Source organism: Epinephelus moara, chromosome 21, assembly GCF_006386435.1.
Source record: "Epinephelus moara isolate mb chromosome 21, YSFRI_EMoa_1.0, whole genome shotgun sequence".
Taxonomy (NCBI): Eukaryota; Metazoa; Chordata; class Actinopteri; order Perciformes; family Serranidae; genus Epinephelus; species Epinephelus moara.
The window spans coordinates 23,523,243-23,540,776 of record NC_065526.1 but is presented as its reverse complement, the minus strand read 5'-3'; the positions used below and the strand labels follow the sequence as shown (position 1 = coordinate 23,540,776).

At 41.3% G+C, this 17,534-nt stretch overlaps 1 protein-coding gene across 2 annotated transcripts in view; it reads left to right on the top strand.

Annotated features, from left to right (window-relative positions):
- The window catches only part of LOC126382824 (collagen alpha-1(XI) chain-like), a 101,867-nt gene that overhangs the window by 66,339 nt on the left and 17,994 nt on the right, over nt 1-17,534 (top strand). For both annotated transcript variants that reach the window (XM_050032911.1, XM_050032910.1), the window contains 13 exons: nt 1,433-1,486; nt 5,275-5,382; nt 5,507-5,614; nt 6,394-6,447; nt 7,007-7,060; nt 11,064-11,171; nt 14,108-14,161; nt 14,840-14,893; nt 15,040-15,093; nt 15,385-15,438; nt 16,741-16,848; nt 17,028-17,081; nt 17,341-17,394. In XM_050032911.1, the coding sequence (XP_049888868.1) occupies nt 1,433-1,486; nt 5,275-5,382; nt 5,507-5,614; nt 6,394-6,447; nt 7,007-7,060; nt 11,064-11,171; nt 14,108-14,161; nt 14,840-14,893; nt 15,040-15,093; nt 15,385-15,438; nt 16,741-16,848; nt 17,028-17,081; nt 17,341-17,394 (918 nt within the window). The remainder of the gene's footprint in view (nt 1-1,432; nt 1,487-5,274; nt 5,383-5,506; nt 5,615-6,393; nt 6,448-7,006; nt 7,061-11,063; nt 11,172-14,107; nt 14,162-14,839; nt 14,894-15,039; nt 15,094-15,384; nt 15,439-16,740; nt 16,849-17,027; nt 17,082-17,340; nt 17,395-17,534) is intronic.

Below are 17,534 nucleotides of genomic sequence, written 5' to 3'. Positions count from 1 at the left end.
CTTTTGGACCATGATCCACCAGTTGGAAACCACTGCTTTAGACCATTCGCTATAGATCTTTTAAATAGGGCCCTGCATCCTATGACATCACAAGAGAGAGAAACTCATGTTCACAAATATTGCCTAAACTTTCCTAAACCATGGAAATAACATAATAGAAGTCTTAATTTAGGTGGTGTTCCCCTTTAAATGGTTGGTTCACCCAAATATACTTCCTCACTCACCCACTGGTGCCTCACCATAAAGATAGTTTTGGTCTCATGTGCTCATATTTCAAGATGTCTGATGTCTGAGATTTCTACCGCAACCCCAGTACAATGGATGTGAATGGAATTTAGTTTGTGATGCTCACAGCATTGAAAAGTGGCTTTTCAAAAGAAACATCTCTCTTTAGAAACAATGCCCACTTTACACTGGATAATCCACAGATGTCACCATAAACAGTTGTCACGTTGTCTGTTTGTTTAGTAGAAAGTGCTTCTAAAGAAATCTGTGCCGCTGGATATTTTAAATGTAATTTTTCATCACTACAAGCACCATAAACTAAATCCAATTCACCTCAGTTTTATTGGGATGACAGCAGAAATCTCCTACACTTATATTACAAGACCTGGGTAAATAAAACCAAAGCTGTCTGCACAAGAAGTGAGTGAGAAAATAAGCTGAAGTGACCCTTTAATGACCTGCTGCCTGCGCAAATTGGAGGCTAATAACAGGGGATTGTCACATATTTGCCCTATGCTGTGATGTACATAAATCTGGAAGGAATACTATAAGTGGGGTTCAGAACACTTTATTTAAAAGTCAGAAGGAGGAACTTTTTCATCTTTCACTGGGGGCACATGATGAGGTAGAGTGGGTCAACCTTAATCACAAGGTTGGCTGTTTGATCCTTGGCTCCTCCTGTCCGCATGTCAAAGTGTCCTTGAGCAGGACGCTGAACCCCAAGTTGCTCCTGACGGTAAGACCAGTGCCTTGCATGGCAGCTTCACCACCATGGTGTATGAATGTGTGTGTGAATGAGGCGAATTTTGAAACACTTTTAAAGGGGATTTATAAAAGCAGCTCATTTACCATGATATATTTTGGTAATGATAACATCATCACAAATATATACACAAAGAGATGCTATAATTACTATAATTCTTTTTATAGCTATAATTACTAATGACTGTTACTAAAAGATTTCCTTCCTTTTTATTACCATATATAAATCACAAATTGCTACTTACTGTGTGCCTTTCTGTATCTAATCTCTCCACACACACTGCACATACACAGGTATACACATATCTTCACACACGTGCACATAAACATGCACACGGTAACATTTAAAGGCCCATTTGACAGCTGTGATTACTGCTCTTTGAATGGCATTGAGCAGCAGCCCGCAGTGAGTGAGATCTAACCCTCTCCTGTCCTCTGCTTTCAGGGTCCAGCTGGCTTAAAGGGAGGAGAAGGACCTCAGGGTCCCCCCGGCCCTATCGTAAGTAGCCCGTTACTATGGTTACCTCATCCTCTCCTGCCACAGAGATTATAGTGGAAAGCGACTTGTGCTTTTGGAGAATGGAGTTGCACATGCTGTGCGCTGCTCCGCTCTCCAGTCGCTCAGCAGCACCCGTAATGTAAACTGCAGTGCAGAAGGTGGTAGAGCAGGGCAGGGTGGCATGATTGAAGTGGCACCACAGTAGTTGTTCAAATTACAACGGTAAATGTCACATTACATTTTGCAATCTGTTTCCTTTGTTTAGTTAAATTGAAAGAGAAAAACATAAAACACTTTTATCCTCTGTTTTTCTTGTCATAAAGTGGATAGCACCACTCATTTTTTTGTTTATTGCCTCTCATACAGATGTCATTTGTGTTTATTATTATATTGCTCCAGAGAAGATTTTGCATTTTAAAATAAGAGAGCTATGAATTTGCATACTATGGTTTGATAAAAGCAATGTGCTGCTTGATTTGTGGTGTTTTTTAGAACAGCTAAGAGATATTTTTAGGTATGAAACTAGAGTGCTCAACAACAACACTTTGAAACACGGCCTAGTCATTCCTTAATTGCCCAATTTAACAACTACAGTAGTTTCATCCCAGTAACTTGATTGGTCTTATATGTTTTCCTCTAGTTACTATAGAAACTGTTGGGACACAGATGGTGGAAATTTGTGTTTTTATTTTTGTATGTCCACTACTTTCAGAGAAACTTCGCACTCAATCGATAATCACACGTAATAGAGTTAGGATGTTTTTCTCTGTGATTATGGGTACTTATGTTGCATCCTCTGGATCACTGATTCCCCCGTATTCACAGTAAAGGACATCCTCTTAGATGCCATAGCTGCATTCATATACTGTGCTTTTGCTCTCACAAAGTGTAGGACCCAGCAAAGGAGCAGGAGTGGCAGGGCAACCCATAAATAAGCACTTTTCTCCCCCCTGCCTTTGTCTCTGAGCCCCTCAGTTAGCGATATATGCAATGAAAAGCCTCGGGAGCTCCGGTGGTGAATCTGTACAGAAAGCTGACTGACAGGCAGCTTTGAACTGTCTGACATTTTGTTCAAGCGTTAAACGCAGGCTCCCGATAATTGCCCCTGCTCACCAGCGACAGAGCAACACCAGATTAGATGACAGCGGATATGCAGAGCACGGATGAAAAGATGATGAAAGCGAGGAAGAGGGGCGTTCTTTGAGCGAGTTAAAACCGTTTCCACTGCAAAATGAGATAGTTTTCTTAAATTGGCTTGAAAGTGAGCCATTGGTTGAAAACGTGATGGACTGTTTTGGTAGCGTTTGGAGGGAGAAAAAAAAAACTCCTTAAAAAAGAGGCCAGTGTGCAATGCCCACGCACACAAGAGATCTGATATTTTCCTCCATCGATTTCCTGCCAGAGATTGAGCTGCTGTTGTGCTGTGGGAAAGTCTGTGAGTGCCGTGTGTGTGTGTTGCTGTTTCATAGACTTTTTAGAGGGGTGTGTGTGTGTGTGTGTGTGTGTGTGTGTGTGTGTGTGTGTGTGTGTGTGTGTCTGAAAGAGACAGACCAAGAAACCAAGAAACTGCACTGGGGGGAAAAAAAGAACAGAAAGCATGTATGCGACAAGTTGAGTCACAAACAGAAAAACTTTGTGTTTGCCGTTTTGATTTCTAGCCAGAGAATCACATGTGTGGGAGAAGAAACAAGAGTGAAATGAGAGGGAGGGAAGCAGAAAGAAAGAATGTAAAGTTATGTGAGTCAAAGAAACCTGTGTGTGCGACTGTTTGTGTGTGTCCTGGCGGGCAGGTTGGCAGGCAGGAGATGACAGTTTGGAGCTGCGTAAGTGTGTGTGTGTGTGTGTGTGTGTGTGTGTGGGTGTGGGTGTGGGTGTGTGTGTGTGCGCATCAGGGTGAATCTTCCACTTGTACACATGCAAGTTTTATTTGAAAGCAGCCTGAGACCTTCCCTTGAGAAAGAGAATAAACTAATGACCTGCTCATCTAAAATGTAGTCACAGTTTATGTGATTTGGGGCCGCCTAGATGGTGATGAGCACCCACCTGAGCATAGTGCAGAGCGGGTAATAAGACACGCACACAAAGAATGGAAAGACCTTCCATAGGGCCTTGGCAGAGGAGAGCAGCTGAATCCTATTAGTTAGATAAGAGTCCAGTCATAAGCATGGCTCTCATCTTAGTGAAGCTTTGAGGCTGACAGCAGGGTTAACATACTTAGTATGGTTTTTTTAAGTCCAGCCATGGAGTACATTATTATTGTGGTTACAGCTCCTCACATTCATCAATGAAAAAGTAATCAAATAAAATGTAATATTTTACAGTCTGTTTAGTTTTCACTTCAGTTCGTTCATTTGCCAACTTAAACAACTCAACCACACACAAGAAAGAATGATAAATAAACAATAATAAGTTACTAAATTTGAAGGAGTGACCAACCAAAGCAAGTTTTGCTGGCTGAAAAGGTGTAGGCTGTTCCCTTGTTCCTTGATCTGTCAGTTTGACTCATGTCCCATTGGCTAACATGAAGGTGGCCGGGTTTATGGCCTGTACTGCAGCCAGCCACCAGGGGGCGATCAAGATGTTTTGGCTTCAGTTTTAAGGAGCTGTCGCATCATCTATCTTTATTATACAGTCTGTGATATATATCTATATCGTAGGGATGTCAGGAGATTAATAATAGTACTAATTAATAACATGCTCAGTGATTAATTAAACTAAACTAAATGAATTGCATACATCAATTTTTGCTGTGAAAGTATTTAAAAAAAATTAAATTCAACTGAATTTTGGCAGATGTGACGCAGTAAAGCTGCTGGATTTTGGACACAATTGTCCCCCTGTCCTCTACCACCAAAACTGGTCTGCAGTCCATTTTGGAAAGGGAGTTAGTTAGTCAGTCACAAACTTATTTTGCGTCTGAACACCTGGTCGAGTGTAGCTTGACGATGCTAGCTGCTAGCGTTCGCATCAGAGGCTGCGCTAGCTCGGACCTCCGGGTTTGCTGCTAATTTCGTTGCGTTGTGGCAATATGTCAGGCTTGAAGTACTCTGATGGTACAGAAATTGCTTATTGTGGAAATTGCAGAGAACGGTGCTCCTATCAACAGTTCTATCTGTTCATTCTTTTAATGTAATGTTAAATTCACGGGGCCAAGCAGCGTTGTCTCTGACAAAGCTACTGTGGCCTTCAGTGATGCACCGGATCAAAGGGCACGGAATGCAATTAATCAGTGTTAACTTTTTAAACCCTTTTTTTTTCTGGAGTTACATACATAATTACTAGAGTTCATAACTTGGTTTTTATCTTTGTTTATAATTTTATTGTTTTGTTTTTTTATTTAAATCTATTAAGGGAATTACACACTTTACTTTTCAAAACTGATCCAGTAATTACCTCCTTTTGCCTTTCATACAGCTTTGTTTTGCAATTGTTTTAGTCTTTGTTTTTGTGAGCACACGAGAGAACTGTATTTACTCTACATTTTAGTCAATAGCCTGTAGACAACTTGTTATGGTTGAGTAATCTGAACATTGTTCTATGAGAAATGAAAAACAGGTGATGAAAACAATCAGGCCCATTCATTCCAATATATCAAGGACACTTCACATTATAGTGGCCATAGTCTGTGGAAAAAGTGTTTGTTGTAAATCTCCTCAATTAGTGCAGCCTTTCTAATGAAGTCAGAGTTTTTCTTTCAGCCGTTTCATACCTCTGCAGGAAATTGACTTCTCAAGATAGCTACCACACACTGCAGCAATGACTGATGGGTCTTTGTTCTTCGGTGACAGGGTTCTCCTGGAGAGAGAGGTGCTGCCGGCCCTGGAGGTCCCATTGGTCTGACAGGACGCAATGGACCCCAAGGACCACCCGGCCCTGCTGGAGAAAAGGGCGGCCCCGTGAGTATTTCGGTTTTACTCTCATTCTGTCAAACACTTCTATTTTAACCCTGCATACTCTGCAGGAAAGTGTTGATTTGGCTGCTGCTAATGTGACACTTCTTCATGAATGTGATGTGTTTAGGGAGAGAAAGGTCCCATGGGTCCTGCTGGCCGTGATGGCATCCAAGGCCCTGTTGGTCTTCCTGGTCCTGCTGGTCCTCAGGGTCCCCCTGGAGAGGATGGTGACAAGGTGGAGTAGAGATCTGATGCACTGGATTGCTAATAATCCTTGATTTAAATATAAAATTGGGAGAATTAGTGCAAAACAAATGCGAATTCAAGACAGTTTTACTTTAACATAACTTGTAACCAGCAGCTCCTGCCTATAAGACCAGAGCAATGTAATTCAACGACATAGTTTTCTACCATGATAACATCGAAGAATATAACTGCTGCACACTGCTATGCAAATATTCATGTCTTAATACACAGTGCATATATATAGAAAACACACAGAGTGCATATAAACAAATACTTTTTTCAGTCTCTCTGTTTAGCCCCAGGCCAACAATGACGGAGAATAATATCAGGTTGTTGCATTCGGTAAACACAATAAGCACACACTGGAGGCATTAAAACATTTCTCAACACAAACAGATAAACATGTACTGAAATAGCCAATAGCTTACATACCCTGTTTACCCTCAGGCCAGCAAATCCCTCATCCACACTGAACTACCGATCTGGATCTTTACGTTTGTCTCTGCGATCCCAGTCACGTCTTCTATCAAGCCATTTTGTCAATCAGAGTGCCAATGGGGTTAGACAGGGAGCCAATCAATTAATTGCAAACGCTCGCCCAAGGTCTTTGTGGGCCAATCAAATTAGAATCTCTTGAGAGATATTTACTACCCACTGGTGGTAAAGGTGACACTTTAAGATATTGGAGTTTGACTAAACATGAGAGGCAAGAGGCTGTTAAGATGGATAAGAGAGATGTTAAGTTGTGCTGTTTGTGTCGCACCACAGGGAGAAGTTGGCGGACCCGGACAGAAGGGAAGCAAAGGAGACAAGGGTGAACTTGTGAGTATATATTTTCTCTAACTCTTTTTTTTTTCTTTTACAAGGCAGTGAGTTTTCTAATATGAGCTGAATAAATCAGAGAACACAGGTTCAGGCAGGATAGTGTTAGAGGCAGATGAAAAATCTAGGTAAAGTGCTCTGGCAAACAATTTAGGTTTGTCCAGGCCTTTAGAGATGAGATGCACAAGTGTAACAACTACATCTTTTGCACTGCAGCCTTGCCTATAGGCAAACTAAAAAGGATTTTGTGCATTACTTACTGCTTTGCTGAAATGCTGGACCATGATTTTTTGGATGATTTCCTGATAACAGAAGTGCTATGGGCCTAAAATCATTAAACTCTTTAGGACATTGCTTTTTCGGGAGAGGTTTATTGTGAGATGTTATCCAGGCTAATGGAATGGTGTGAGTATCTACAGACAGTTTAAAACCAGGGTTGGTTTGTGTGCTGTTGATGCAATGTCAGTGTTATATATTTAATACTTACTGTATGAATGTACTTGCAAACAACTAAGGAGAAACCCAGTAAACACCATCTCATTGCTCCTTGTGTTTCTAGGGTCCACCAGGCCCAAGTGGTCTTCAGGGAGTGGTTGGAGCTCCTGGTCCAGCTGTGAGTATCACTTCCTCTGGGCATCTAATGTCAACTTTTCCCCTGTGAAATATTATTATACACTTTCAGTCCACTTTTATTGATGGATGTCATATTCGAAATAAAACATGACATGAAAAGAGATCACAAATAACCACAGGTATGCTAATATTAACTTTAAAAATGTCCCTTTCAAATGATTTCCAACTTTATTTTGGCAGATATTAAATTTCTATTGAATTTTTAGAATTAAAATTCTAAAGTTTTAAATATTGAACATTTCAGATCATTTAAAGATGTAAGCGTTGTTCTCATAATGGCAGCCCCGACTTGTTATGGTGGGTTGTGTGCTAGGGCTGCAACGATTAGTCGACTAATCGCTGACTAATCGACTATTGAAATAATCGGTGACTATTTTAGTAGTCGACTAATCGGTTTGAGTCATTTTTCATAGAAAAGTACTATAAAAGTCCCCCAAAGTACTCTTATTGTAGCTTCGTACGTTCAAATATTGGCAGCTTTACACACTCTCCCATGATGAACTAAAACCCTTTGGCGTGAGTATGAAACAAGACATTAGATGACATAATTTGGGGGTTTGGGAGAGACAGACCGACATTTAACAACATTTTAACACATTTTTTGATGAAATAATTAGTCGACTAATCAAAGAAATAATCGACAGGATAGTCGACAATGATAATAATCGTTAGTTGCAGCCCTATTGTGTGCCAGTATTTGTGCCTAGATATGCACATACTTAGTCCCTTTTCTGAGGGATTGTGGGTCAGAACATGGCAAATTAAGTTTGAAATATTTACTCTGATTCAGGGCTCCATGAAGACAGTGACAGAAATTGGAACTGGACCAAAAGTGTGTCTGTTTTAACTCTTTGTCTTCGGACCTGTTGTGTTATCACAAGTCATGTCTGTTTCTGCAGCACTGGGCCCTGTTATTTTGTCATTAGCACCATGCTCCATCAATGTGAATTCTTGACTTTACCACTTCTGGCTCATGGTGTGTTCATCAATTAAATGAGCTGCTTGCAGTGTTTAGATACATTAGAGAACTGGACACTTGGCTCTTAACAGTGCATAGTTGGAGACCCCTATTATATTTTAAAAAACAATCTTTTACTCTCCAGATGGGCCGAAATTAAATACTACTCCAGCCGGATCAGGGATGTATTAAACAAGCAGTATTGCTTTTTACTGTTGCCTCTACAGTCCAAAAACCTTTGGCTGCAGTCCCCATTTATTTAGGAATCCCCATGCGTTTATCATTATAATGTTACATACATTCCATTTTAATCATGACTCTAACTTGCAGCAGGGCGCCCCACACAGAATTTTGTCATCACAGTCGTAACAGCTTGTCCTTTTGTAGAATTTTTCAGCACCCAGTCATCAATTACATCGCAGTTGCATTGCAATACAGCCTCACACATCACAATGGTACACCAGCCCGCCAATCATTTCCATGTATTACCTGATATGGCACCCGGTGTAGCTGAGAATACTGCCTTGTATGCTGCAGAACATCCTCTACTCATCCATCTCATTAACACAACAGGAAAAGGCCTGTTTCTACAATAGCTGATGGCCTGAGGGCAACTAAGAGCTCATTGCTATAAATTATCAGGCCTTAACAACCATTCTAGCAAAAACTCAGCATCTGCAGGGCTCTGTGGGGGCTAGAATAGACCTGGTGAGACGGATTGCCGCGAGCAGGTAGTGCACCCGGGCTGAATAACAAATTATTTAACAGTTGTTTGTCCTGGTGAGTCAGTCTGCTCATGTGTATTCATGCTTTCATAACTGAGACCTGACTCGTGCTGCGTAGCTTTCACTATTATCTGCCCTCTTTTTATTATTATTGCAAGTCCTAATGCTGTTATCAATTTCGACTATACTATCTACCCCACCTCTCAATCTGGGAAAGATGTTGGTAGTTTCGGGGGAAATGAATGATCCAATTTTCTTTTCAGCTAAGGCTTAACAAGGTTTACAACAGCTCATTCACCAGTATTGTGTTTAAGATACAACTAAGGTCAAGCAAGTGGAATGAAATACTATTGATCTTCATCAGGATGTGGTAAACACTCTTTTAAACAAATCAATTGCATTTCTTTGTATTTAGCAGTGTCTAATAAAAAGAAAAATGTTGTATAAGAACGATTTTTGAAAAAAAAAAGCACACAGGAGGGAACACGATTTTGTGGTATAAGTGTTTCCACATAACATGAGGGAAAACAAACTGCCCTAAAATAGTCACTTACATTTGTTTCAGGGACAATCTGAGCATATAATAAGTGAAATGCACTTCGGGTGAGTCATAAATTACACCTGCCTCTGCATTAGCGCGATGCCTCAAGGCCTTAGCGTCACTTAATACCCACAGATGCTAATCATATCTCATTCAATTACACCAGCCACGCTTCAAAAAGACCAATATACAAATTAATACCAGGTCCTGAAAAATGAAGCATTCACAGTTTTAGTACAAGTAATTATACACTGACTTATGATGATTAAAGCACCTAAGAAAGCACTTTTCTAATTAGACCTGCAGCGTGTGTTGAATGCACAGATATTTGCAGTTCCTAGTCTTTTACAGCTGTAATTCAGAAATCAATGAGCCAGTTTTTCACAACATCATTTGTCACTTCTGGAGCATATACTTTAACTGCAAATTGTAGTATTAAAATTTAAATTAAAACCCATTCCTGCCTGTTATCAGGGGGCAATGCATTGACATTCGCCATTGTTGGATCATTTCAGTAATCGCAAGAAGCAAGCTACGCGAACCGAGCTTTGTATTTTGGTCATGATAACTATTCGAGGCATTTCTCCATGTTGTTTTGGCAGTTTCATCCAGTTCCATCAATCACAAAGCTCTGGTGCGTCAACAAAAAACAGTAGAGCGAGTTGTGCAGTGTTACAGTGAATGACAAATTATGCGGCGTTTAAGTTCAAACACTACAGGCACACTCATTTCTGATTCTGATCTCCCTGAGGAGCTGTCAGGCCAGTCAGATTTTTGGCTTTTTTTTTTTTTTTTTCTTCTTTTTTTTTGTTTGGTTAAAGTCTCTCTAAACTTTAGTCCACCTTGTCTCTGACTCTTCAGTTCAAAGCTAAACTCCCGCTACCTGTAATCACCCAACATTTCCTTCTAAACTGCTCTGCATTCACTACCAGTGCCTGAGGCTGCCTACATGTCCCAGGGCTCAACGAGAGCTCCACAAGCACTTTCAAGTGCTGACATGCGTTTGAACTGAAAACTCCCAGTTTGTCAGCACTTCGCTCCTTCCCTGTAGTCTCCCCCCTTTCTATCCTCTGTAGCCCCGTGCACCTCTGACTTCACAGATGAAGTCAGCATCTTTCACATACGCTATTTACCGTAACCCTGTGGCTATCCTGTACTGTATCCTGCGTTCCCCTGATGAGGAGCTTTGGTAATCTGGCTGCTGTTTCCCCAGGTAGCCCGGCAGCACAGGAGATCTGTGGCTGCAACTGTTGCCTCACCCTTGTCCTGTTTCGTTTGCAGTCTGCATTTTCCTCCAAATGTCCAAATCGGCTTCTCTGTTAAAAAGATTTGTAGCTTGGTTCTAAGCTCAAAATGGCCTGTGAGTGCAAATGTGTGGTTATGCGTCAGCCCTGAGATAGACTGTTGACCTGTCCAGGGTGCATGCTGGGAAAAGCTCCAGCCCCCTCATGACCCTGAGCGAAAACATGTGGGTGTAGAGAATTGATGGATGGATGAAATTGCCATAAAGTGACCTTCAGAAAAGGCATTAAGGTAAACTGCCCGTCCTAATCTGTGTTTGAATACAGGCATCGACCCACCCTCTTCCATGTGAGCTTGGATAAAGTCCATAACCTTGAAAAGGATTAAGAGGGCAAAGAAATCCCAAAAGAGAAATTCCACAGATACCAGTGTTTGTGGACTTGCATTTTGCCGAAGCTCTGGCTAATGGGGATCCGCATAAAGATGTTTAGATTTAATGAGCTTTGACCTCTCACAGGGCAGCGATGGCGAGGCTGGACCGAGAGGGCAGCAGGGTATGTTTGGCCAGAAAGGAGACGAAGGCCCCAGAGGATTCCCTGGTTTGCCAGGACCCATCGGACTGCAGGTAAGTCTTTTATACACACACACACGCACGCACTCATGTTGATTCTCTTTCTCCCTCTCCGAACACATGACAACCAGATCACGTTGGACCCAGCCTAGTAGGTATGCACATCGCTTTCCCTCTGTCTGAGCCAGCCGGAGCAGAGTGAGTTCCTCCACACCCCTTAAACCGACAACATTTCACCTCTCCTTACATCATTTACATTACATCAAAACAGAGCATAATTTATTAATGCAGCCGCAGCTCCTAATAACACTTTGCATTGCTTCTAGGCAAATAATGCTTTTTCCCCCCTCAAGGACTTTCCGTAGCATAGACAGTTCTCAAAATCCATCACTATTGCTAACATTTTGCATTTGGCATTTTGCCGCACTGTTAATAGCGGAGGGGGAGACTGCCGTTGGTTTTCTGCTCAGACTACATCATTATCATGCAGTAAACCACTTCCTTGCAGTGCTCCCAGGCCCAAATAAGAGACCAACTTCTGTGGTAGCCTGTATAGGATCAGATATTTTAATATATGTAGTATAATGTATAAATGTTAAAAACTAATGTATCCCTCATAATAGATGTATTACAATATCCATACAGTATTTATTTTCTAGGATTTGAGAAAAGGGGCAGCAACTTTGAAGCAAACAGGCAGCAGGGGTGCTTTTGATACACATTTGCTTTGTTGAGTATCTGTCTGGCCACCAGGACACCCTGCCTACACAAACATGGATCATGCATATTAAATGCTGTGCAGGAGAATGATATTTGATGGCTTTTATCAATAAATGACCCACAGTTTTATTTTCCACTTCAACACACATCGATTTGTGGCTATTTATCTTTTTAACAGTGGTAGTGTATTGATTTGTAGAAAGTGTTTTTCTTGATATCATGCACATCGTATTAGCACCTATTTTTGGTATTAAAGTGATTCTATTTGTATTTAACTTTGAGAGAATAATAACATATTCTTACTCTTGCAAACTGCAAGAAGTAGAAACAGTAACCAATGAAGTGCATGCCTCCTCTGGTTCAATTAACTCACAGGTTTTGTATATACAACCTTAAGTAGTGTGGTATAACCAGTAGCTTTAGTGGCGAATGTTGTGTTTCTGACATTGCTGAGTCATTTTACTGCCTTCATCACTCTTTCTATTTTTGCAATTGTTACAAGCATGCTAGAACATGCTGCAACTTTCTCTTGTGCCCACACTTTGTGCCGTTCAGCAGAAGCTACATAGTCTCACTTTAGGAAACTAACTGCAAACTATACAGTGTGTTCTGTGTTCGCTTTTTAAATGTTGCTATCGTGATGTAAAACAAGATTAAGACTTGCATTATGTGACTACTGCTCCACTTGACTTTGCTCTTTCAGCTCTCTTTTCCTCAAAACTGCAACAGAGTGAAAGCAGCAAAAGGGCAGAGCATTGGCTCATTTAAGCCGACGAGCTCAAGTTGAAGAAACTTGCTTTGGTGGCAAATGAATAAAGAAACGGCACATTGTAGAATATCTAAAAGTCAATTATCCAAGGACTCACCGAGGATGAAATTAGAGCGAAGCCCTGCTGGTCAATAGGGCCAGATAACGTTGTTATTAAGTGCAATTGGCTTTTAATTGGGCATAATGCACTCCATCTCCACTCTTTTAATTATGTTTGGCTAAGCTGCCCTTCAATAGATGGCAGCAGCCACTGCGAGCTCAGCTCTTCAATTCAATTATCTGTAGCATTAATGATTTTTGACTATGGGGAATGAATGGCTTTGGTTTGAAAGGCTCCCATCATTCAGAGCTGTGTTTGCTGTGGAATATTGGAGTCCTCGCTGAGCGGATGAATTCTTCAGATTAAGAGGTTAAGATGTGGATGGAGAGGAGAGTAAATATCAGATCTGATTACACCAGAGTGTCCTTATAGTTCAAGGCTAGAGTGGAAAATAGACAGAAATGCCAGGTCATAAGTAAACATTTATGTACTTGCTCTGCAATGTGTAGTTGTTTGTGTATATATATGTGTGTGTGTGTGTGTGTGTGTGTGTGTAAAGGTAATTTCACTCACATTACACCTCTTCTTTCCAGCCTGCTGATCCATCAGTGCACATATTTCACAAAGAAGCCCAACAAGTCCATCATTAGCCACGAGCCTGCCACATCTGAACATAATGCATGAAATTATTTGATGCTTTATTTATTTTTCCATTCTTACTACCGTCATGCTTTATTACTGTGACTAAAGTCCCAGTCAGAACGTGTTATAAATTAGCCTTCGCTGCCATTGCAGAGGTGCATTAAATCAACAAAATGGGCTGAAACTACACATATGTGATCTCAGTGATCGATACCCATGTCATTTTGGTTTCACAGTAACTTATCATTACCGCTGCTCTCCACCCACCTATTGATTATGCACGCTCCATCATCGCAGCTTAACCAACACAGCAAATAATAACTACAATTATGCAGATAGACAATAAGCAACAGTAGGACGTGAGAGCTCCCTCATTTTTGTTGCACATACACCTTTCCAAGTTGCATTCAAACTGTTTAAGTCAAACATGATTGAATCCCGAAACTGGGTAATATGCACCGCCTGTGCCGTCCCCTTTGTTTCCACTCTCCTGTGGACATAGATGGATGGAGCTCCCACCCTGCAATTTACACAGGCTGATTATCCCCAAGCCTCCCATACCCTTTAATTACAATAGGTGTCCTTTTTGACTAATTGTGTGTTTACACTCAGGGGTTCTGTTGTATTAATGCATTCTCCATCTCATTGCATCCTAAACCTCACTATTCAATACACATCATCTGTAAGCACCTGTTAATGAGCGGTGAAAATGTATTTCTGCTTCTGTCGGTGGGTTTTCTAATGCGCAGCTATGTCTCAGGAGCTCCCTCACATGACCCCCTTTTTCTTTGTTCTGAAGAATACTTGTCTCCTTTGCAGGGTTTACCCGGCCCTCCCGGCGAGAAGGGAGAGAATGGAGACGTCGGACCGATGGTGAGTGCAGCTCTTTCTGTTACTTCTTCTCCGTTGCAGGCGGTGATTCACATTGTTTTCACGTAGAACACAGAGAGGTGGGCAATTGTGCTGATTGTTGTGAAGTTTTTGGCTCGTGGCTGAGTTTGGCAACTCCTCCAGCCTCTTGGCAGATTTCTTGAAGTCTGTGGAAGATGTTTTGACACAAACAATTCTGCTAGTGAAAACTTTGCAGTTAGCGAGTTAGACTGCAATGAAAATATTCTCAATATAGCACTAAAGGGTGGTGAGTTCAGTTAAAATAATGTGCGGATTTGATTTGAGGGGATGTACGTTTCCTATATGGTCAGCTTTATTCTGTGCTGTATGCCACTGAGAACTTTACTTACTTCCCCTGTAAACTTGTTGTAGGTGAATGTATTGATTTTGTGTATTTGTATATCATCATATCATGCCTCTCAGTGTTTTTAATGGTTTCACTTAAATTCTTCGTACAGATACGTGTAGTGATAAAGTCTGATTCGGATTCAGGTTCTGGTACCCTTTATAAGAAACACAACAAAATTACAGCACCAAGCAATTCATTGGATTTTCGACATTAAAATGTAAAGCTTACATTTGGTTTGGCTTCTGCAATGCATAAAAAAAGCAATGTTGGCACTGCTCTATGCTAAAAATAACTTCTCCTCCTCCTGACAGGGTCCACCTGGTCCTCCTGGCCCCAGAGGTCCTCAGGGTCCCAGCGGAGCTAGCGTAAGTTTGATCTTTTTCCTTCTAACAAAGCTGCAAACATTCTCATGATTTCAAAAAAAATCTAGTGTTTATATACTTTTCATATATGATTTTTACTTTTACTTACTTCTGGATAATCCCTGACTGTGCTCGTGATTTATCCACAGGGTGCTCAAGGTCCTCCCGGTGGTATCGGTGCAATGGGAGGTGTTGGTGAGAAGGTAAGAACCAATATGTCTCAATTGTGGAAGCACTTGCTAACCACTTTTAAGCTCCTAAAAATAAATTCCTTTCATTTCTTTTGGTTTGTTTTGCCCCACAACAAGTACATTCGGAGCAGCCATTTGTACGACTATGTATTATTGCAAAAAAAAAAAAAAAAAAAAAAGTTTGTGTTTGACATCAAAGTGGAACATACAAACTAAAAGATACTCAGCTGATAACACTGTCTGTATTGTTTCCTGCAAGTGTGATAGTCCCCGTTAACCGACATTTTCTCTGTGATGTAACAGGGAGAAACCGGTGAAGCTGGCAACCCAGGATCACCTGGAGAGCCTGGTATTGGGGTAAGTACAGTGTCATGCTGAACTACTAATTATCTCATTTCAGATAGCATTATTTTATTTTCAAAAGGAAGATAACCAACTATTTTAATATGTGTAAACAGCACTTAAAATGTATGGCAAGTGGTACGACACACAATTAAGCAGTGTGCCCTCGTGTACAATTCATCCCCAGAAAAGTATGTAATTGTGACTGTTTAAACCATCTGTCTGAGAATATCTGTGAGTGCAGCTAATTAAGTTATGTTTAATATTTGACACTTAAGCTGTGGGGGCTGTTCCGCCGCTGAGTATTTCACCTCGGTATTACTGCAGGCTGATGTGTAGCAATGCTAGCAACCTGAGGGCTTTTCAGCAGATAATTAGCTCAGCCAGATTTGGACACCTCCAGTGTTGGAGGTGTCATTAATCTAACCTCCCGTACAAGGCTGTTATTAGAGGCAAAAGTCAAAACATGCCAGGAGTCATTTTGTGTGACAAAAACATCACAATAGCTTGGGGTTTTTTCCACAATAACATTTTGTTATTTAATGCATCCAAAAAATTAGTGTTAAATGACAGAAAGTTCAGTTTTTCATAACTTGTTTAACGTTCATTTACAAGGGCACCACCTGCATCAATCCACATAATACGCTCAACATTAGCTTCATAATGCAGCTGACATTGTTTGCCTGCAGAAGTGCCTCTGCTGATCACTTTCCACTGGTATAAATCAGGATAAAGTATTCACACATCAGAGCAGTGCCATTGATCCAGGCTAAGCACTGCTTGTGTAGACCAGGGACGCCTCACCTTAGTTATAGGTTCGGGCCAGCCACCCTCCTCGAGTCTGAGTCTATCAGGTTGTATTGATGTATCTACCTGCTGCCACAGATCTGTTTACAGTGACAGATAGAGCCAGTGTTGCACATCACATTGGGGTCAATTTCAAAGGTGCATGCTGGCATCGACTAGAGAAGCGTGCTGCTCTAATGGGCCAACTAACGATTCTGGGCTTGTAATGGTGCTCCAACTGCTGCTCTTAGTCGGAGCCAACAATTTAAGACACTATTGCTGATTACCAGAGAAAAGAAAGATATTGTAATGTTAAGACTGTTTAGTGTAATGATTTAGTGGATTTTAAAACTCCAAGAGTCATGCTTTGAGGTCTTGGGGCAGTTTGGTCCATGTTTTGATGTCAGCTGCAGTGACAGATTTGATAACACATATGTCCTGTGCCTTATTTAGCAGGCTATTGTCAGAGAAGCGTAGATGGCCCTTACGGCGTCTTCACAGTGACGAGCCTGTGATGCATTTTTCCCACAGGGACCCAGAGGAGAGACTGGTGAGAAGGGAGAAACCGGCCCACCCGGAGCTGCTGGACCTGCCGGTGCACGCGGACCCCCCGGAGATGACGGTCCCAAGGGCAACCCCGTATGTCACCGCCGCTGTCATACACACAGAGCCATGACTGATGCATTATTAAATCTGTCAGCTGCAGAATCACTGTGTCACATTTCTCAGTCGAGCTGTCTGCTGTCAGAGCTGTTGTTGACACACTGTCACATATCTGAGTCAAGCTCAGTCTTCTCAGTGTCTCGATCTGTCTGCAGGGTCCTGTCGGCTTCCCAGGAGACCCCGGTCCCCCTGGTGAGCCTGGTGCTGGTGTAAGTGATACATTTATCCCTCAATCAATCTTGCGTTTAGGATGTTGTACCATTTACTGAGTGGCAATAAATGCTTTTTACCTGTAAGTGCTTGATTTTCTGTTTTTTCTAGGAGCTTTTTGTTTTTGTTTTTATATGTATATTTTCTTTTATGTAAAATGTGCCTATTAGCGCCATTAATATAGTTGCAACTGTGATGTGAAATGGTGTTGCGGTACAGTATAAGAGCTGACAGATGTCATTTATGTATTTTGTTTAGGGTCTTGATGGTTTACCAGGTGACAAAGGAGATGATGGAGACGCCGGACAACCTGTAAGTAACTAGTATGAATTTCCCATCTCCATAATGATGTGAGGATTAAACCCTTAGGTGTGTAGTAACCGAAGAATGCACAATAGTTTGAATCAACAGCATTTTGAGTATCTTGTAATTCAATTTTCTGGTTTTCTTCA